The 22472-nt window shown below is 39.8% G+C and overlaps 1 protein-coding gene across 1 annotated transcript in view; it reads right to left on the bottom strand.

Annotated features, from left to right (window-relative positions):
- Positions 1-22472, bottom strand: part of C7 (complement C7) — a 57116-nt gene that overhangs the window by 16697 nt on the left and 17947 nt on the right. The window contains exons 7-13 of the mRNA XM_005889717.3: positions 16155-16325; positions 14639-14882; positions 12417-12527; positions 8678-8844; positions 7269-7497; positions 4248-4419; positions 1279-1366 (exon numbers count right to left, since the gene is read on the bottom strand). Coding sequence (XP_005889779.2) covers positions 1279-1366; positions 4248-4419; positions 7269-7497; positions 8678-8844; positions 12417-12527; positions 14639-14882; positions 16155-16325 — 1182 coding nt within the window. The remainder of the gene's footprint in view (positions 1-1278; positions 1367-4247; positions 4420-7268; positions 7498-8677; positions 8845-12416; positions 12528-14638; positions 14883-16154; positions 16326-22472) is intronic.

The following is a 22472-nucleotide window of genomic DNA, read 5'->3' on the forward strand; positions in this document are numbered from 1 at the left end:
AGGACTTGCAGCTGGAACAGCTCTGCTGTGGGCATTAGAACAAAATTCTATGGAGCCTGCTTCTCAAAGTCCTGCTCATCCTGATCCATTCTGGCTCCATTACGGGAGTTGATAGGAAACACAGCACCCAGATTGGCATTGAGATTTGCAGAAAATGGGGAAAGATATTTAATCTGCTTTGGTTCTAGTCCCTTCCTCTTTCTTGCAGAAGGGACCTCTGTATGAGAAAGTCTAACTCAACAGTGTCTAAACCTGGCCGTCTCTGTCAGAATCACTAGCAGCAATTTTAAAACAAAGAAAAAAGATTCTCAGGCTCTACCCCGAACTTACAAAATGAGGGGTGTTGGGGGGAGAAGAAAGGTCAAGTAATAATCTATTGTTCAGTTCCCTGGGTGCCTGTGAGGTAGCCAGTCCACAGGACAGTGTTTAGAACCTCCAGTTCTTTACAGGTCACCCATGCACTGCAGCTGAAGACAGCACACACCTCTGAATAGTACCTACGTCTGGGGACATTTCAGCAGACACTCAGTGAGTATATGTTCAAGGGCCTGGCATTTGAGAGACAGAAACTGCCATGGACCAAGCATGGCCGGTGGCGTTGAGAAAATCCTGATGAACAGCAACTCCTATGTGAGCACAGAGACACTTACTGGGGTTTGGAGCCAAAGTTTCATCATAACAAGGAGTGAGAAGAGCATGAATTAATATGGTCCCAAAGGCAAGAAAGTTCTCCCGAATGACAGTGGCAGATGACTCGTGTTCCTTCCTGAACAAGAAAATTGCTCAAAGTACCATGACCCATATCTCGCCAGACACTGGCTAAATGTCACACTGGCTAAATGTCTCACTGGCTCCTGGAATAAACAGAATGCTTCACCCCAGCCCTGGCAGTCATGAAAAACTTTAAGTGACTCCTTTCAATGGAAAAAATACGGAACGTTCTCTATATTGCAAACCTTGCTTATAGATTCCTACTTTCATGTTCAGAATGGAAATGTTTAGCAGCCCTCTGGCATGATTACATTTCTAATTCATTGGGTGGTGATATTGATTTCCCTTACCATAGGAGATACACTGCCTTCTGCAGAATTCTAATCACCTTGGGCCAAAGAAGAAAAGTCACAAACTAAAACCTGATTAAAAACTGAAATGCACACATAAAACGCTTTTTAGCACTGCTTCATCACAGGAGGAAGAAGTAGATTATGAACATCAGTAGAGAGCTAGAACTCAGAGCAAAGAGGATATGTAAAGAAAAAAATCTCTTTCATAACCAACTTGAACAAATCCGTCTTTCAAGGCAGGAGGTGATGAACAGAATTTTGTTGGAACCAAAGACAAGGGAAAACAATGTGGCTCGAGCAATCTGAAAAGAAAAGGAAATAAAACATAATTAATGTGATGGATTTGCTACTGTTAATAAAAATTTTACACTACAGTGAATTTTTCATTTGCATCTGAAGGGACTCCATCATGTGATGTGATGTTTTTGCCATTCTCAGAACCAAACATCTGATCACATCCATGACACAAACACAAACTTGAGCTTCCAAAAGATAACAACCAGGTCAGTAGTGCAGAAAATAAGCATAAAGAAAAGAAAAAGAAATAAAAATGTTTGGACAACACACATCCTTATATGACTTCTAGAGAACATCCATCTAATACTACTTTTTATCCTACTGTCTGTCTCTAAAATGCTTTACACACAGAATTAATTCTCTATTGAAAATAAGGTAATTCAAGTTCGTGATCCTGGAAGAGAGATAACACAAAATAAGCACTTTTGACTGAGCACTCACTATATGCTAAGCACCATGGCAGATGCTCTACAAATGTGCCTCAGCTCAATTCACATGCACAGTAACCCCCTGAGATATGTGGGAAAAGTCTCAGAAAGTCTGAGTAACTTGTCCAAGGTTATAGAGGAAAAAATACCAGGACTAGATTCAAATCTAGTCAGTTGCTGTTGTTCAATCGCTCAGTCATGTCAGACTCTCTGCAACCCCACGGACTGTAGCACGCCAGGCTTCCCTGTCCTTCACCATCTCCCGAGGTTTGCTCAAACTCATGTCCATTGATGCCATGCACCCCCCTCAGCCTCTGTAGGCTCCTTAAACTTATGCTCTTTCTACCTCTCACGAGGCAATCTCTAGCGGGGCTCAAAATAATTGAATTCAAGCTGGTCCCTGTGGGGCTCCCAGGCAGGGAGGCCTATTTTTGTCCCCTGATTCTTATAGGCAAGACTCCAGCCTCCATGACCTTCCCTAAGGGCAGATTTAAATAGTTGCTCATCAAGGGAGAAGCAACCAAGAAAACAGCTGAGGTAAGACTAAGGAGACCCATCAGCTGAGATGAAGAGAGTGCAAGCCAAGTACACACCCTGATCTTGTCAGAGACCCCACCCTTGGACGTTTGTTATAAAACCCCCTCAGCAGATCCTCTGGGCTTGGGACACACAGTTTCTTGAGGCAGAAGCCTGCTATGTCCTCCTTTGCCTGGCACAGTAATAAAGCTATCCTCTTCTACTTCACCCAAAACACTGTCTGCAAGATTTAATTCAGCACTGGCACAGAGAGGCCGAGCTTTCGGCATCATGATCATGGTAACGGTGACAGCCATCATTAGGCAATGATTATCAGTGGTGCCTCTGAGGTCACTCTTTCGCCAATATTAACTCCACTCCAGGAACATGAAATCTGAAGGGAAGCCTTACAAATAGCCTCTGAATGTCACCTCCTTCTGAGCTGAGTTCCTTATATTCTTGCAACAACTGAGGAAACTCAGAAATGTGACTCAGTAAGCATAGTTTTCCTTTTTGTACTAAGGAGGAAGAGGATATTTTCTCTCTTCTGAGCACCAAGAAGAGAGAATTCTCTCAGAGCTTCCTTAGGAGGCTCCTGTCCATCCAGCTTTCTGTCTGCGGGCGAGGAAATACACCCGCTGGGGCCAAGGCTCCCTCAGAGACCCTCGTCTTCCCAGAAATCTGTGCCCTGAATGCAGCTTTCTCCTCCTTCCAGATTTCATGTTTGCCAGCTGACTTCCCAGGTGGCACTAGTGGTAAAGAACCCGCCTGCCAATGCAGGAGATGTAAGAGGTGCAGGTTCAATCCCTGGGTCGGGAAGATCCCCTGGAGGAGGACATGGCCACACACTCCAGTATTCTTGCTGGAGGCACCCAAGACCTAGGAATAAGGCATCCCATCTCCCTATGCTAATACCACACACCCAAGCATCTTACATTTCGTCAACTCACGTGACCTTCAAATTATCTTTGTAGAATGTTTGCTAATCCCTGATCAGAAAAGGTTAATAAGGACGGTGTTAAAGAATGGGGTGTGCCATAAAGAATTCCAACCCAGGGGAACAATTCAGCAATGAAGTATTTTTAAAGATAGCTTTTGCGAGATCCTGACCAATAGGAAGTCGGTATCAGACAACTGGGTTAATCAGTGAAGATGTTAACCATCTCAAATACATGCCTGATGCTTTGTCCAAAGAAAATAAAGAAGAGGGGTGGTAAATCTGAAAATAATACAACTGTTATTGACAGCCTACTTTGTGCCTGGCACTGTACTCATTACTTTGTGTTCTTAACCTCATTTAATTCTGACAACTTTCTGTTACCACTGTATCTACTATTTTTATCCTGATTTTAGGGGTGTGCAGTTAACTTACTCAAGGTCTCAGAGCAGGCAGGTGGCAGATCTGCTTGATGCCAAAGCTGCTGCTCACATCCACTGAGCCAGACCACCTCCCAGTTCCCCAGCCTTTTGTAACAGCTGCTTCAGGAAAACCTGAAGCACACACGAGGGCTTCCCAGGTGATGTTAGTGGTAAAGAGCCCAACTACCAATGCAGGAGAAGCAAGAGATACAGGTTCAGTCCCTGGGTCTGGACGATCCCCTGGAGTAGGAAATACAACCCACTCCAGTATTTTTGCCTGGAGAATCCCCATGGACAGAGGGCTACAGTCCATAAGGTTGCAAAGAGTCAGACACAACTGAGCGACTTTAGCACGTCTAGATCAAAGAACAGAGGAATGTCATCTAGAGTCAAGGCACTCTCAGTGATTCTTACTTGCCACATGCCTTTCCCATTCAGCTGACCCCAGTGCTAAAAACCAAGCACTCCCTGATAAAATCATCACATAGGGTTTAAATGTTTCAATAGCAGCCATAATGTATTCCATGCATCTGCAGAGGGCATTGAGTTTTATGTAATTGCCAGGAGGTCTGGACTCCATTACCGCAAATGCTCCAGCTCCTCGTCTTCGCATTGCCTGGTTTCTGAGGTTTCGCCAATGCAGGATTTCCCACCCGCACTGGGAGACGGGTTATTGCATTGTCGGCTTCTTGTTTTCTTCCCTTGAACACAGGGACCCCAAGAGGACCAGCAGTTCCACCCTCCATCTACCCCTCCTGCAAATAAAGAGAGATTTTTTGGAGAGCACTTGGAGAGAAAGATTTCTGTGCTTAATACTAAGCTTTCTGCTAAGTGGTGATTGAGGGAGGGGACAATCTGGAGTGCACTCCCTTCACTCTGTTCACTGAGGTCTTGCACAATGGCCAGACTGTCCCTGCACACTGACTAGGATTGTCCATATTAAGACTGCATTAACAACTTTCTTGCAAAAATATCTTAAATTTGTGTATTATTTTACATTTTCAAAGCACTTCCACATGCATTTTTTCATTCATTTAGTTCTCACAAGAATTAATGGAGGTGGCCAAGAGGTCTGTTAAAATTTTCATTTGATAGGCATGGAACCCAAAACCAAATGGTTAAATGCTATGTCCAGTGCTGTATGCTGTCAGCTGAGTGCCACATCCTGACTGTAACTCGGTCTTACAGCTGAATCCAGGCTCTTTTTTTTTATCACCTCACAGTCTCTCAATAAAGGCACACAAGGTCCTATTGTTAAAACAGTGATTGGGCCTCAGAAGAACATAGTCTATTGGGTATCCAGGGTTGGAGCTGTATAACATGAGGAAATATGCAAGTAGGAGAAATGTGTCTACCTCCTGTCAGCATCCTTCTTAAACTGCAGGTACCTCCTCACTCACCCTGGCCACCTTCCACCTCAGGGCTGGTTCCTGTCTCATAGTTTTAGTATTTTTCCCATCATGTTCCTTGGGGCAGGTAAGAGAGAATTTGAAACATATACTAAGAAATTTGCTTTCCAAGTTAGAAACTAATCTCAGGAACCACTCCCTCAAAGCATTATTTTCTGCTAATAGAAGAGGGTGTTTACTGCTCCTTAGCTATTTCTACTGGAGAAGGCAATGACACCCCACTCCAGAACTCTTTTGCCTGGAGGATCCCATGAATGGAGGAGCCTGGTGGGCTGCAGTCCATGGGGTCACTGGGAGTCGGACACGACTGAGCGACTTCACTTTCACTTTTCACTTTCATGCATTGGAGAAGGAGATGGAAACCCACTCCAGTGTTCTTGCCTGGAGAGTCCCAGGGACGGGGGAGCCTGGTGGGCTGCCGTCTATGGGGTCGCACAGAATTGGACTGTGCAGCAGCAGCAGGAGCAGCTATTTCTGCTGCGTGACCTACATCCCTCTTCTTCCCCTCTCTTCCCCAACACTCACTCCTCAGTATTGTGCACACCGAAACTAAAATAATTTGTATAATAATTTTACCCAATCTTCCTTACTCTTTCTTCCACAATTAGAAATTGAGTTGTGTGTATGTGTGTGCTTAGTCACTCAGTCATGTCCGACTCTTTGTGACCCCATGGGCTGTAGCCCACCAGTCTCCTCAGTCCATGGGGATTCTGCAGGCAAGAATACTGGAGTCGGTTGCCATGCCCTCATCCAGGGGATCTTCTCAACCCAGAGATCGAGCCCAGTCTTCCGCATTCCAGGCAGATTGTTTACCATCTGAGCCATCAGTATTAATAGTAGGTAATAAGAGCTTGATGTTTTATGATTGCTACTCCATTCCTCACCAGCAGGCGGAGCTTCCAGTTTAGCTGCTGCTGCTGCTAAGTCACTTCAGTCGTGTCCGACTCTGTGCAACCCCATGGACAGCAGCCCACCAGGCTCCCCCGTCCCTGGTATTCTCCAGGCAATAACACTGGAGTGGGTTGCCATTTCCTTCTCCAATGCATGAAAGTGAAAAGTCAAAGTGAAGTCGCTCAGTCGTGTCCGACCCTCAGCGACCCCATGGACTGCAGCCTTCTAGGCTCCTCCATCCACGGGATTTTCCAGGCAAGAGTACTGGAGTGGTCCAGTTTAGCAAACAGCTGTAAATCAACCCTTCAAAGGAATGAATCACAGAGGTGGTATTTTAATTTATCAGGACTGGTCACTTGGGAAGATATTAGGAGGCAAAGATGCTTTCTTGATGTTTGTCTATAAGCAACCATGGTTTAGTCATCTATTCATTCATTTATCAAACATTTATTTATTAAGTCACTTAATGAATCAAGCCCTATGTCAGGCTCCAGGAATAAAGGAAGCAAACAGTTCTGACCTTAAGAAATGAGTTTCGAGATGAAAGAGCCACATAAATAAATATAAAAACAAATATACACAAATCGTCTCATACTTTGCCTACTCATAAAGTCAACTTCATGTGCTAAATACTTAAAGCACCAAAAGCTCTGTTGAGTACACAGCTGTTGTTCAACAAATATTTGTGAATGAATGATTAATTGATGGGACATAATGGAAAATAAAAACAGTAGTGTTTCCAAAGGCTTGCCACCAGAAAGGTTGGTCAGTGCAGACGAAAGCTCTGTAGACCTAAGTTAAGACAAAACTTTACTGAGATGACCATGGAAGGATGGAACATGTTTCAGGCAATAAATCTATTCTAATGGAGAGTGGAGGACTGGAGGCAGGTCTGTTATTTCAGTGGCTTCCCTGGTGGCTCAGATGGTAAAGAATCCGCCTGCAATGCAGAAGACCCGGGTTCATTCCCTGGGTCAGGAAGATCCCCTGGAGAAGGGAATTGGCAAGCCACTCCAGTATTCTTGCCTGGAGAATCCCATGGACAGAGGAGCCCGGCAGGCTACAGTCCACGGGATCACAAAGAATCAGACACAACTGAAGCAACTGACACTTTCTGTTAGTTCAGATGGGGAAATCAGGGAGACAGCGAAGGGCCCTGACCCCCGCAGCTATAGTCTGGAGGTGGAGTAGAGAGGGAGAGTCAGATTCAAAGCCTGATGAGACTTTGCCCTATATCCATACATGAAGAAGCACAGTCTCAGAGGCCAGAGGGAAAGTGGCCACCATAAATGCAGCACACTGACCTGCTTGGTCCCCTAAGAGGACGCCTTGCTCACACGCCACACCAGACGTTTTCGGTTTGCAGTAGCACTGACACTGACTTCCCTGAACAGTGGCCATGCCACCATTGTGACAAGGCCGGCAATGGCAGGGGTCAAATTCATCCAGGTACTCCTCGATGGCCCGTTTCAGGTAGAGCTTTTTTACAGAGGCACAGGGTACTTCCTTGACCAGTTCATACAAAGGCGTTAGCTACACAGATAAAGACATCACATGGTCAGTAATCAGAGTTCTAGTAAGAATATTTTCCTTTCAGCATTTTGGCTCAACCCCATTAAAATAAAATCAAAAGCCACTCATCTTCATTCCAACTATTTCTTTTTCAAATAAAAAGAAAGCAACCCACTTTCTTTACAAGACAAATCTAGGGAAAACTAGGAATATTATTTGCATTTTGTGTGAATGCATAAAATTTTTTAAAACCAATAGGACCTTCATTTTCTAGTTATTAAAAGATAATTTTGAAGACCACACATTTCCACCCTTGCAAGATTCAGGTTCTCTTCAAGGCGATGGGCCACATATGTTGTAGACTATGCATTTCCTAACAAGTTAACATGTATAAATCTGAAGCTGTTTTTACTGGTGCCTGTCTTTTTTTTTTTTAATGAGTGTCACAGATCAAGTTTTTGTGTGTTGTGTTCCTAACACCATTTTCCCCATAAGCCCTGTGGTCTTTATTGCACAGTTTTGCCTAACTCTCTGATTTTTAGGAACACATATGTTGTGTTATACAAGAACTGACTGTACCAATAAAACATCCTAAAATTCTGCCAGCCAAATTGATTCTATCTTTTTAGAATTAACCTGCATGACTCCAGGAACCGATAAACCATGGGCACAGGAAGAAAAATGATCTAACAAATGTAATACTAGACAAGCCTAAGTACCTTCCTATTGAAAGAATCTATAACTCCTCTGAATCAGGGACCAGGAAGGCATAACCCAATTTAGGTCAAATGCTAGAAATGCAAATGTTAGCATTAATTTCTCTTGGGATTTACAGGACATTTAACCTTTACAACTGAAATATGGACATACAAGATAATGAACCTTCTGTTTCCTATTTTGTATGCATTCATTTCACTATACAAACCATAATTGGGATACAGAAAACGCTAATTACAGCCTTCTCTGTTTAAGCACCTTGATTTAATCTCACTTTCCCAGTGCAAATAAACATGACTGCTTTCTGGTGCTTTCTTCTTCCTTTTTTTTTTTTTAATGTTTTTTATTGGAGTACAGCTGATTAACAATGTTGTAACAGTTTCAGATGCACAGCAAAGGGACTCAGCCATATATAAACATGTTTCCATTCTCCCCCAAACTCCCCTCCAATCCAGGCCGCCACCTAGCGCTGAACATCACATACCTTTTGTTTTATGACTTCAGGAAGATCAGGTACAGATCCTGCCCACTGAGAATATCGCCGTTTGTTTCCAGCAGGATTGTTCAGATCCAGGTAACTAAGGCCAGCCAAGAAGCCAGAATGTCCTCCTCTGACAAATGGGACCCCTCGCAACAAATTGCCCTCATTTTCTACTCAAGGAAAAATCAAATAAGTTCAGATGTACAAATGAAATGAGAATGAGAAAATGAAATTGAAAGTCTATCAAGTATTTTAACACAATCCATTTAATTGTATGACGTTCTGGGAAAGGAAAAACTATGGAGACAGTAAAAATACCTGTGGTTGCCAAGTAGGAGGGATTTTTAGTGGATTTTCAAGATCTTTAAGGGACTTCTAGAGCAGTGAAATTGCTGTATATGAAACTATAATGGATTGTTGTTGAGTTGCTAAGTCGTGTCTGACTCTTTCGATCCCATGGACTGCAGCCCGTCAGTCTCCTCTGTTCATGGGATTTCCCAGGCAAATATACTGAAGTGGGTTGCCATTTCCTACTCCAGGGGATCTTCCCAATCCAGGGTTGGAACCTATATCTCCTGCATTGGCCGGCAGATTGTTTACCACTGAGTCATCAGGGAAGCCCACTATAATGTTTACATGTCATTATGTATTTGTCCGAACCCACTGAATACACAGAACCCTCATGTAAACTATGGACTCTGAGTGATTATTCTGTGTCAGTATGGGTTCATCAATTGTAACAAATGGACCACTGTGGCCTGGATCTTGATAGTGGAGGAGGCTGTGCCCGTGGTTGGGGATATAGGGATTCTCTGTACTTTTTGCTCAATCACTTAGTGAACCTAAAATTACTCTAAAAACAGTATCTATTAAGAGAGAAAATAAAACAGACACAATCATTACCTAACAGTAGATGATTATTAAGAGATTATTACTCATATTCTTAATGTTCTTAGTGTAATAAGAATATTTGGGAGAGGGAGGTGGGGGATGATTTGGGAGAATGGCATTGAAACATGTATAATATCATATAAGAAACGAATCGCCAGTCCAGGTTTGATGCAGGATACAGGATGTTTGGGGCTGGTGCACTGGGATGACCCAGAGGGATGGTATGGAGAGGGAGGTGGGAGGGGGGTTCAGGATTGGGAACATGTGTGTACACCGTGTATGGATTCATGTTGATGTATGGCAAAACCAATACAATATTATAAAGTAATTAGCCTCTAATTAAAATAAATAAATTCTAAAAATAATAAATAAATTAGCATATTTTTTTAAAAAAGAATATTTGTTATACAGGCGACTGTCTTGCTTCTTAGAAAATACATGTATATACTTAGGGATGAAACATTATGCTGTTTGAAACTTCCAAGTGATTCAGCAAATATTACAAATATTTTAAATACATATTTTTGTATTGCTAAACAGTCAACATTATAAATACTATATGTAGATATATATGTAAATATATCAAAATAATAATTATTACATATAAGGGATGGGTACATGGGTATTTATTACTATTTTCTTTCAACATTTCTGTATGTTAGAAATTTTTCACAAGAAAATGTCAGGAGGGAAAGTTCATTGCATCTGGACTACTATAGTAAACAAAATGCTTTTAATTAACAGGCATACATTAACACATAAAAAGTGTTTTTAAAAACTCAAATACTAATCAAATCCCTTTTTTTTCATATCTGTGCCTTATAATTTCAGAAATATTTTCATCTCCATGTGTAGCTGATTCTACACTGATCATGACTGGAAATTCCTAACTTGCTAATCAGAGCTTGATTTTCATTCCTTTTTTTAATCAAATTTTATAATTTCATCCAATTTTACAAATTTAAAAATTACATTTTTATAATCAGAATATTAAGAAATATTAAGTCTCATAATTTTAATAAAAATACCCAAGTGTGTCCTCATCTTGTTAGTTACATCTTTAATATGCAAATAGAACCACTTTTAAAGCAGTGTATTGCTAAGTTCAGTCCCTGAACTCCCAGAATCACCTGAACGACTGCAGATTTCTGATATCAGATGGATTTCTAGAAGGAAATAGCTGGGAGAAAAGCCGTGGACTGAGCAGCTGAACAGGCTAACCAGGTAATCCTCATGCACACCAAAGTCTGCGAATTACCACCTTAACTGATAAGCTTGTTTACAAAATACAGAGTCTGAGAAATCAGCTTTCATATTTATTTTTAAGCCTGTAGCCTCTCTCTCTACGCCTCAGTAAGCTTTCTGCTCAGCTGGCCCTCTTCCCCTAGACAACAGCCCAGGACAACAGCGAAGGATCCAGACTATGAAGCCAGACATTGGAATCTCAAGCCTGACACCAACTGCAGTCTTAGGTACCCTCTCTGTGGCTCAGTGCCCTTGTCGGTAAAATGGAAATATGGAATAATAACCAGCTCTTAGGTGGGAGTATATTGGCTAATTCTTGTAAATCACTTAAAATGGTGCTGGGCACATTGTAAGTGCTACCTGTTTGTTAAGCCCGAAAGAAAAAATAACACAAAATAACATTGATGAGCCACTTCTAATCACCAACCCAGCTGATAGCTGATGTCAACACCTTTTCAAAGCTCCACTTCCATTTCTATTTCCAGATCATTGGATTTCCACATTATTCAACTACTTGTCCTTCTCCTTTGTCCCGTCAGCTCTAAGAAGACAGGCTCTTTTCTAGCGTGTTCACTGCTACCTCACTAGTGCCTCGAACAATTTCTTCAGACACTATAGGTTCCATAAATAGTTGATGAATACAGTAAGTAAATGAAGAATTAAAGCCTGGCTTAACAGTGTCTCCCTCCTCCTTGCATTTATCCGCTAAAGAATCCTCACTTCCCTGATGAGGACCTTAGCACCTGCATCAGTCTTCTCCTTCATCCCAATTTCTGCCATCATCCCAAGAGAACTTGAGCCCCAGTATCACTCCATGGCCTTACACATTTCACGGCACAGTCTCATTTACATCCCTACACACTAAAAATCTCTTCATCTTAGGCAATTAAGTCTTAATCACCAAATCCAATAAAGAATCTTCAGACGTTCTTACTTAACTTCACTCTAGCACTTCTCGCTATCAGCTTCTTCTCCTCTACCTTCCATTTTACTCGTCTCTTCTGGTTTTTATCCTATCAGATTATTCCCTTTCAATCCCTCTTGTTTCACTACAACTTTATATTTGTCATCTTTCATTTATTCGCTCCCTGTACTGAATCCTTTAACAGCATCCCTCACCATCAGGATGAAACCCAAACTCCCTGACACAGTGTCTAGACAGTCTAAATCAGCTTACCCTTCCAGTTCCTTTCTCAATCACTCAAAGACTAACACACCACCTCCCCTACTCTACCACCACCATGCACCAAAATCTTTGCCTGCACTGAGCATCCATGTTAGAGAGTGAAACTGAAGCTTCCCCTCTTGGTGTCCTTTTTCTAGACTGGTTTGCCAACCATCCTCACAGGAGACAGTGGTGGTGTACATGGAGGACATAGTTACAGAGCACAGGACATACCCAGTGAACCTTCTGCTCTGCACGATGGATGGATGCATGGATGCAGATGGATGTCCATGACATCCGACGGAGAGATCACAGGTAAAATAGCCAAGTATTTGAAAAACGCAAAATAGAACGCCTGCTGAAATGTCAAAGTCCCTTGGAGACCACGAATTAACCATAAGGGGATAAACTTGTAATGAAAATTACCCCCTTCTCATTTACCTGAAACCGATTTTAAGACCTCTTCCATCGTTGTGCATTTTTGTTTTGATGATGTAAACAAAAACTGGAAATGTGAGGAAGCACATTTCCTCTTGTCCTCTGAATGGAAATCTGGAGGGAAAAATTTTAAACGTGCTTAGTTTCCACCTTTGCTGAAAATCTTCTTTGAGATGCCAGGTGTGAGAGTGGGAGAAGAGATTGTTTCCTACCACTGTGGCCATATAATCAAAAATGTTATGATGTGTATATTTTCAAGTGCTCTAGAAGGATCAAAGGTCAGAAAAAGCAATATTTGATCTTTGTTATAAACAAAATAAGATACATGCATATATTTAGGGATAAAGCATCAAGTGTCTGTCTCACTTTCAAATGATTCAGCTGATATTGGCTTCTAATATCTTTAACCAGAGGGTGGAGTTACATGGATGATTTCTGTATGAAACAGTGGAGGGAACTAAAATTGAACACCCCAAAGTTTGATATCTTTCACCCAACCACAGTCAGCTTCTCAGGCACAAGGCAAATAAGTAAAAGTTAATATGCAATGGCCTCCAGCCCACCTACTGGAGACACCAAAAACTGGGTTCTGGTTCTATAGTAATTAATTCCTAAAACCCTAGTTCTAGTGCCTCAGTCTCTCCATCTTTAACAGCTCTGGTTTCTACATTTTCTTCCAATGACATCTTAGTTGGTTATAATTTCTACTCATTATCAATTGGAATTTTGCCAATGTAATTTTAAAAAAGAGGATAGAAAATAATAAAGAGTAGAAATACATTTTAATATAATTTTACTAACAATATTATAATAAACTCAATATTTCTTAAAGAACACTTGTATGTATCATATCCCAGGAGCCTTGATTAATTTCAATTAAAACTTTGGGGAAGAACAGAAACTGCTCAAGTAAAATTTTTACTCAAAATTTTTACGAACTCAGAAGTCTTTTTTAAAAATCTTCTTCATTTCTTTTAAGATTTAAAGAAAAAAAACATGATCATGAAACTGAGTTTAGATCAAGCCGTTTTCTGGATTAATTTCCCAAAGAAATATTGCCTCTGTTGTTGCTACAAAAACCTATACTTGTGCATTCATTTCCAACCTATTGAGGTTGGAAATGTTCACATTCTAATTGAACCATAATTGGTAAAAAAAAAAAAAAAAAATATTAAGCCCAAGGGGGGAAAATAGTCAATGGAAACAGAAAATATTGTGGTTTACCCACAAGAGAAGGCTATATTCCTCCTCTGAATCTCATCTGAAAAGTCTTACTCTCCTCCAAAGTGGTAAGAAAGTCTTGACTGAAGAGGTGAACTGGGATAGAGAAGCAAGGGTGGCCGTGAGCTTCAGGACAAAAGTGGGAAGAAGTTTGGACTTGGCCCATAAATAAGCCAGGGCCGAAAGGTCTTTGGAGAGGAAGAGTGGATCCTAACACTCACATGCTCCTCCAACATGTCAGTAGCTGGTGGGGAACATCCTCTCACCGTGGAATCAACCAACATGAACTCAGTAGCGTGCCCAGTTTCTAACAAGAATCAGGCAATTCCAGCAGCAACATAACATAAGGATAAAGCTAAGCTGATGCTGGAGCCAGCTAGACCTCCTTACAATCTGTATGCCTTGAGATGGGTCTCTTCACAGCACTGAGTCTGCATTTCTCAGTCTGTGGGGCAGGAGCCATAATGGGCATATCACTGGGTAACAGTGAGGATCATTGCTGACATAGACAACTCACCTGTTGAGAAGGAATCAATAAATTTAAGCTGCTGTTACAAGTCTTAGGTAGTAAGCAAACGTGATATTCAGAGCAGATTTATTTTTAAAGGCATGGGAGTGGTAAAGAACAGAGGCAAATAAAAAAAAAATACTTAATTGAAACATTTTGATTTCTGCAATATTAGTAAAATCCTCATCCGTTTTCCTCAAGGAATATTACTTAATCTGAGAAATGGGGAGATCAAAAAGTATTATAAAAATCTAATCAACACCCTCTAGTTATCTCTAATGACTTAATTTTCATTTCAGGATACTATCCAAAAGAGTAGGCAAGCTTTTTCTTAAGGCCTGGAAGATTTTGTGTAGAGTATAATGGATTCATACAATTTTGGATTCCTTTGCAATTAACCTCTATTTGTCATATTTTAAAGCTCTAAAGTTTAACTACAGGTTATTCCCCCATTAAAATCCTTGCAATGCTTATATATAGCAATGTTTTTAATTACCAAATTTTTTGACTTTTTCTGAGTCCATATGAAAGATAACTTTGTATTCTCCTCCTAAGGACCCAGACTGAAGATAATGTGTCCCATACTGGTCAATCAATCTTCGGTAGGCACTGTAGTCATACAGAGAGGGAAGGTAAGAGAGTTCCTTCCAGAATGACTCAGCCAGTTGTAAAAATTCCGGATTGTTATTGATAAACTGAGCCACTTCAACAGTGTTCTGAAGAACCAACAATTGATAACTCTATAGGAATAAGAAAGAGTAAAAGGCATTTTAGGTTGAAGATTAAAAGACAACAGAAATAGTTTCTGGTCCAATGTCTCCATCAACAGTCACCTACATTAATGCAGACTTTATGAATTTTTTTTTTTTTTTTTGATGCATAATGAGGTCTCTTCTGAGCCCACCCACTTGAAGCAATCTAAGGAATTTTTGGAATCTCAAACAGGAATAACATCTGAGTGATGACTTCATAACTTGTTTTATAGCTAACTTTTAAAACCCCAAGACAAAATTGTTATGCCCTCCTCAACTAGCAAAAAGGAATCAGCATCATTAACTACTAAATAATCTCACAAATAGGGATATAATGTCCTTAGAGTCCACATCTTGACAATGACTTATCAGTAGGGTGATCTAATTTATCTTTCATACTGGGGTATTTACAGGGTAAACCACTTAATAATGAGATCTTTTAAACCCTTCCTAGGCATCTTTTCATGATATCCAAGACAGAGTTAACTTACACTAAATTCTCACTTATATGAATAATATAATATGAATATGATAAATGTTTTTACACTCATATTTCCACTTAGTCATAAAACAAATAATATCTATATTCCTTTATACCTTACTTATGTGATTTATTTATCAAGTTACTGACTTTAAGAATGAGATGAATTATGCATATAATGAATGATAATCAGCCTGAAAAATACTTCACCACTAAGTATGTATCAATTAGTATAATTCATCCCAACTCTTCAGGTTGCCCGTGATGAAAGTCTTAGTATCTCAAAACAACAGAATATCTAAAGTTAAGTCTTTTAACTCCTCAGATGAAAATGTTGGTCTCTCCAAAGTAATAAGGTATTTTAACATCTTTTATTGTAATACAGCTTATTTGAAAAACTCTAGTATTAGTGTTTCAGAAGCACATCTTCATTGGATTTTTGAAATAGTATATAACACCTATAGTACCATCAGTAATCATGAATTAGAAATTTAGGCTAGTTTTAACTAGAAGATTTTAAAGTTATAAGTATTTTGGGGATTTTTAAATAAGAACAAATAATGAGAAAATAAAAAGTGTAAATAAATACAATATGAAAGAGAATTAACAAGACAAAAGCTATACCTTTTAAAGAAGTATATTGGATTATCTCTTTGAAGAAGATACTATGCCCTAATTAAAAAATGATGGCTGATTATTTTGGTAAATACACTTTTGTTAATGTTAGAAATACTTAAACCAGCAAAATATGGAAAAATTAATGAATATTTCACACTAACCTTTTTCTTAGCGAGTATATTCATATTTGAAGAGTAACCGTGTGAAGAAGATGAAGAACTAAAAAAGAGGAAACGTCCTTTACTAGATGATGAATGTTCTGTTGATGTCTCTTTTACATAAGCCCAGGTACTATTATAAAATTCATTATTAAAATCATTATTTATTTTCACCTATAAAGAAAATGAAAATTTTTGCTGTGAGCAAATTAAGGTCTTAGATGTAACCAAGAATAATTTGTCATGGCTTCCCTGGTGGCACAGAGGGTAAAGAATTTTCTTGCAATGCAGGAGACCTGGGTTTGATTCCTGGATTGGGAAGATCCCCTGGAGAAGGAAATGACAATCCACTCTAGTACTCTGGCCTAGGAAATTTCATGGACAGAGGAACTTGGCAGGCTACACTCCTGGGGTTGTAAAAGTCAGACATGACTTAGTGACTAAACTACAACCACCACACCTTAAATATGTACCATAAAGAAAATGAAAAATTTTGCTATGATCAAATTAAGGCCTTAGATGGAACCAAGAGTCTTTCATCATGGATCCCTTAACATGGATACTTTCTTCACATGATCTTCTCCAAAAGACAAAGCTCTTCATTAATGTAAAACAACAGTGATTCTCACTAAGACCAGGCCTATATGACTGTAAAGAATAGAGTTCATTATAATAATTACTTAGTCCCTTATTATAACAATTAGTGCATTATTAGAACTACTCCTTGTCAACCAGGAGACATAGTACTAATAACAGCAATCCCATGTGATTCACAAAATATGTTTGTGTACAAACATCTTGCATTTTCCTTTAATGCCAGCATTTAGCCCAGAAGTGAGCAAATCACCAGAGTTACACTAACAGAGACCTACAAAGCAGCTGGCTCTTGACTTTTCATCCAATAGAGGGACACAGAGATGCAAACAGGTGATATGAACTAGTTAGATCTCTGGGGCTTTGTTTTTGAAATACTCTATATGATCCGTAGTGGATTTAAATTTCTAATTCTGTTAGACTTAAATAAATACTAGGGTTGGAATTGTTTTTCCTTTGCTAGATGGTAGAAGAAAAAGCCATCCCAGAAGAATTTTAAAACAGACAACAGGATAGTCACATGTGGCTGAGAAGGGACAGCTCCAGCATTCATGGAGAAGACTATCACTTCTTTATCCTTTATTTTGCCCTAGATCAAGTGTCAAATGAGGCCTGTCAAGTAATATAAATGTTGGAAGCATCCAGTGGAAGGTAAGGTAATGAAGAAGTGAGCATACATCCCATCTAAGAGGGTCTAAACATTCAAACCCATCAGGCAGTCTTGTATGTTACTACAAGTTAGTTCATTGTCTTTATTTTGTGTATATGTTAAAATTTACACATAATTTTATTTTATAGAAAACACCTTTTTTGTAAACAAGGATAAATCAGACCTTATATCTGATTATATTAAGAATTATATCAATTATATAATAAGAATTATATAATATCAATTATATCAATTCTTAATATTAATTGATGCAGCCTTCAATCTCTTCCTTTTTTGTAACTTTTTATTTATTTTATTTTATTTTTTAACTTTACAATATTGTATTGGTTTTGCCATGTATCAACATGAATCCGCCACAGGTATACACGTGTGCCCCATCCTGAACCCTCCTCCCTCCTCCCTCCCTGTAGTGTGATCTTAAATTTGCTTCAATTAATACCCTCTTCACTCTGGCTAAGATCTTGAATTCCCCCAGACTGAGTCTTCCTCTGAAATCACAATGCAAACATCCTATACTCCGACTTTTTTACTCTTTCAACTCTCATTCTACTCTTGCCATAGCTTATTATTCAACTTCATAGAAAGAAGCTCTGCAAGTTACTTTCCCTTCTCTTTCCCTATCAGCACCTTCATTTTTTCACTTCCTTCCTGTTGTGGGTAAGCTTCATGGTTCATGACTTCAACCATTCTCATGCCAATGAACCTAACTCTTGCCAATGAGCCTTGTCTAGGTATGTCCTGCCACCATATTTGCCAGGCAGAAACTCAACTCTAGTTCAATCCTCACAGCCAAGCAGCTTAGCACTACTACAGAAAAATCACACAACTATCCATTGGTGGTATGATAAGTTCATTCATGATTTCTAATTTCAGGGGAACCCTCAATACATGCCAGCAATCCTAAATCTCTAGCCAATTCTTTCTCCCATTCCCTACAGTATCAGTTTCAAAAGTTCTGCATCCATCTCAACCCCTCACTCTTACAGCCATTTCTTTCACTCTTGGAAGATAACCTTAATCTCATTCTTTACAAATATTCCCTCTGTCAGACAAGAGACTACTCGTACTTCTGGCTAACAAATCTACAAACTTATGAACACCTTCACTTCCTTTCTGCACACGTGTTCCTCTTCCTATCTAAGGCTAATTTCTCTGACCTCTTTCTATAGTGCATTTCTTCCCACCTCTCCAAAGGACCAATTAAATCGATTACTCCCTGTCTTACAGCTTCAAGTTTTCTTTCTCTACTGGTTCATTTCTATTAACACTTACACATATTCTGGGGCTTCCCAGGTGGTGCTAGTGGTAAAAATCTTGCCTGCCAGTACAGGAGATGTAAGAGGCATGAGTTAGATCCCTGGGTTGGGAAGAGCCCCTGGAGGAAGGCATGGCAACCCGCTGTGGTATTCTTGCCTGGAGAATCCCATGTACAGAGGAGCCTGGCAGACAACAGTCCATGGGGTTGCAAAGAATTGGACACAACTGAAGTGACTTAGCGTGCGCACACACACACACACACTCTAATCCTGCCAAAGTAAAAGGCACTACAATGACTCCAAAGTCACACTCCTGGCCTTCACACCCTATAGTTGTCATCTGCTAAAATAGTAGATGATACAACCTACCTACTTAGGTTATTATAAAGAAAAAAATAAGGTACATTTAAAGCACTTGAAACAGTGCTTAGTATACAGAGGGCTCTTAATATATGTGAGCTATTTTTATCATTATTCAAATTATTTTTTTGTTAACAAAGTAGATTTAGAAATCTTGGACAACTAGACTCATACCTTCAGAGGATGCAGAGGATCAGATAATTAAGCATTAATTAAAATTTCCTTTAGAATATGTTTTCGCTATTAATTTGACAGACATATCTGATCTCTAAATAACAAAGTGAGGTAAATCAAAGACAAATATCACATATCACTTATATGTGAAATCTAAAAAAATGACGCAAATGAACTTGTTTACAAGACAGAAACAGACTCACAGACATAGAAAACAAAACTTATGGCTACCAAAGGAAAGGAGAGGAACGATAAATTAATTGGGGATTGGCAGATATCAGCTACTAAATATTAAGATAGATAAACATCAAAGTCCAACTGTATAGCAGAGAGAACTATATTCAATATTTTGTAATAAACTATAATGGAAAAGAATCTGAAAAGAATATACATACATAAATATATATTTAAAGACTCACTTTGCTATACACCAAAAACACATTTCAAATCAGTTATATTTCAATAAAAATTTTAATATCATGAAGTACATCCAAGACCAAAGCAGGAGGATCCAGAAAGTTGTTTTTTCCACCCTGATCTTTGCTCACTGCCATCTGCAACTCATTACATGCTGAGAATAAACAAGACTGTCTTTCAGCATCTCCCAAGCTGAACTCAGCAGGGTGGCACCTTCCCGAAGTGACCATGGAGCAGGAATGTGCTTGAATTTCAAAGGCTTCCTTGCAGTATGAAAAACACGAGCAAACAGAGAAGAAGCATAGCTTCAAAGTAAGTGGACTCCTCGGTAAGAAACGGACTTGTCCTGGGTACGCTATCAAGCTGATTTCCAAAACAGAGAGTAGAAGAGAGATTGACCGATTCTGTTTTCTGTTTATTTACTAATGTTTATGCTCCAACAAGCCAAAAGTCATGTTCTACCTGAAGAGGGCTGAATCTGCAGTGGCCCCCAGTCTGTCTGAACTGAGGAGAACGTCGACCACCTCTGTATTGGCACCTGGGTTTCGCGCTTGCCTGACTGACTCACTGCCTGCTACTTCCACCTCACTTCCCTCGGGCTGGATTCTCAAAACATCTCTACTCTTCACTCAGTAACAGGCTGTAATTTCCCTCTACCTCTGACAAACATTCCTTCAAATTCAGTGACTGGAAAGGCATTTCAGATGTCAATCCAAAAACCAAGCCACGCTGTGAAAAATGAATGGCAGGATTACACTGTTATTAAATTATTTTTCTTCTTCAGAAGTGGCAGGCTTCCAACATGTCTTCCTTCCAACCATGTCAAAAGTCCTCTCCCTTATTATTTCTTCTGTTCTGTATGTGTATGTATACACACACGCGCGCACACACACACACACACACACTTCTCCCCCTTATAATAATGAAAGAATTATCAACACACTAACCTAGGAATAAGAGGAGAAAAATGTCTCTGCATATACCTACTCACATTCTCCCTTTAGGCCAAAGGATAAATTACAATACATGTTTTTCACCATGTTAGAATCTAGAGTTGAAAAAGCATTTAATACAATACATTGGGAGAGTAAACTGGGCTTCCCTGGTAGATCAGCTGGTAAAGAATATACCTGCAATGCAGGAGACCCCAGTTCAATTCCTGGGTTGGGAAGATCCTCTGGAGAATGGATAGGCTACCCACTCCAGTATTCTTGGGCTTCCCTGGTGGCTCAGATGGTAACGAATCTGCAGTGTGGGACACCTGTGTTCGATCCCTGGTTGGAAAGATCCCCTGGAGGAGGGCATGGCACCCCACTCCAGTATTCTTGCCTGGAGAATCCCCATGGACAGAGGAGCCTCGTGGGCTACAGTGCATGAGGTCACAAAGAGCAACTAAGCACAGCACAGGGAGAGTAAAATATACTAGAAAAATGAAGGGCTGTGAAGTCTGACATACTGGCATGTGTACTAAATCACCTCAGCCATGTCCAACTCTGTGCGACCCTATGGGCTGGAGCCCGACAGTCTCCTCTGTCCAAGGGATTCTCCAGGCAAGAATACTGGAGTAGGTTGCCATACCCTCCCCCATGGGATCTTCCCAACCCAGAGAGCAAACCCATGTCCCTTAGATCTCCTGTATTAGCAGGCCGATTCTTTACCACTAGCACCACCTGGGGCGTGCTGGAACTGAGCCCTAAGCCTTACTACTTATTAATTTAGTGACTTAGAGCAAGTCAGTTGAAGTCCTCTGAGCCTTGATTTCTATTTATACAAAACAGTAAAATATTACTTACCTTCCATAGATATTGTGAAGATATTGATTAAAATTATACAAATTTCTTAAAATAGTGCAGATGCCACCAGAGATATTCAAAACTTGGTAGCCATGATCATTTTTCAGATCTGTTCCACTTTTCATTTTCATGATTCAATAATTTTTAAATGTAACTTAATTCCATTATAAGTTGGAGGTTTGTGGGTTTGCTCCTTATAATCAGAACTGCTTTCTGAAGATGGCTAATTTTGGTAAACTAAAGGCCCTTCCCTCTGAACATTCTAATAGTTTTGCTTTACAAATTTGGGAGTAATCAGTAAGGAGGGTTGAACTGGAAAATTTCAATTTCTTGGAAGATGAAAGGAAAGGCATGAGAGAGGAAACCTTGGAAAAGAAGAGCAAGAAACAGGTTAAAACAGGATGAGACCAGAAACTTCTTTTTGTTGAGGTTGCGGAAGGACAGACAATTTAAGATGGAAGATCGCAACTGTTTTTGTTGAATGAGTTGGCATTGCTACAGCAGACAATCTCTATGTTCCCTTTAAATCTTCAGGAATTTACCCTAAAGCCATTACGCTTTTGTCTGAGTAGATTTTGTGTGGAAATCAAGGAACAGGATGAGATTAGGTAGTGTGTATGACAGAAACAGCCCGCAAGAAGCAGAGGAGACCTCAAGACCATAAATGAAGTTTAAAAGCCTGGAATACAGATGCTGGCAATGATGTGGAGCACAGGTCACTCTTCCACACTGCTGGTGGGGTATAGACGAACCATATATATATATATATATCATTTTGGAAACTTTAGACAAATATAACCTATACATAACCTACAAGGCAGCCATTTGAGTTCCAGGTGTTTGCCCTAGAGAAACTCTAGCTCATTGGCATGGAACAACTCATGCACAAGAACATTCAAGGCATTTTCATAAGGAAAAAAAAAAAGGAAATAGTAGTAAAAATGCCATCTATATCAGCATGAATAAATTTCAAAACTAACCTTGAGTGAAAGAACGATTCACAGAAGAAAACATACTCTATGATTTATCTGTGTAAGTGGCAAAGAATAAGCATACG

This window comes from Bos mutus, chromosome 20 (genome assembly GCF_027580195.1).
Source record: "Bos mutus isolate GX-2022 chromosome 20, NWIPB_WYAK_1.1, whole genome shotgun sequence".
NCBI classification, from domain to species: domain Eukaryota; kingdom Metazoa; phylum Chordata; class Mammalia; order Artiodactyla; family Bovidae; genus Bos; species Bos mutus.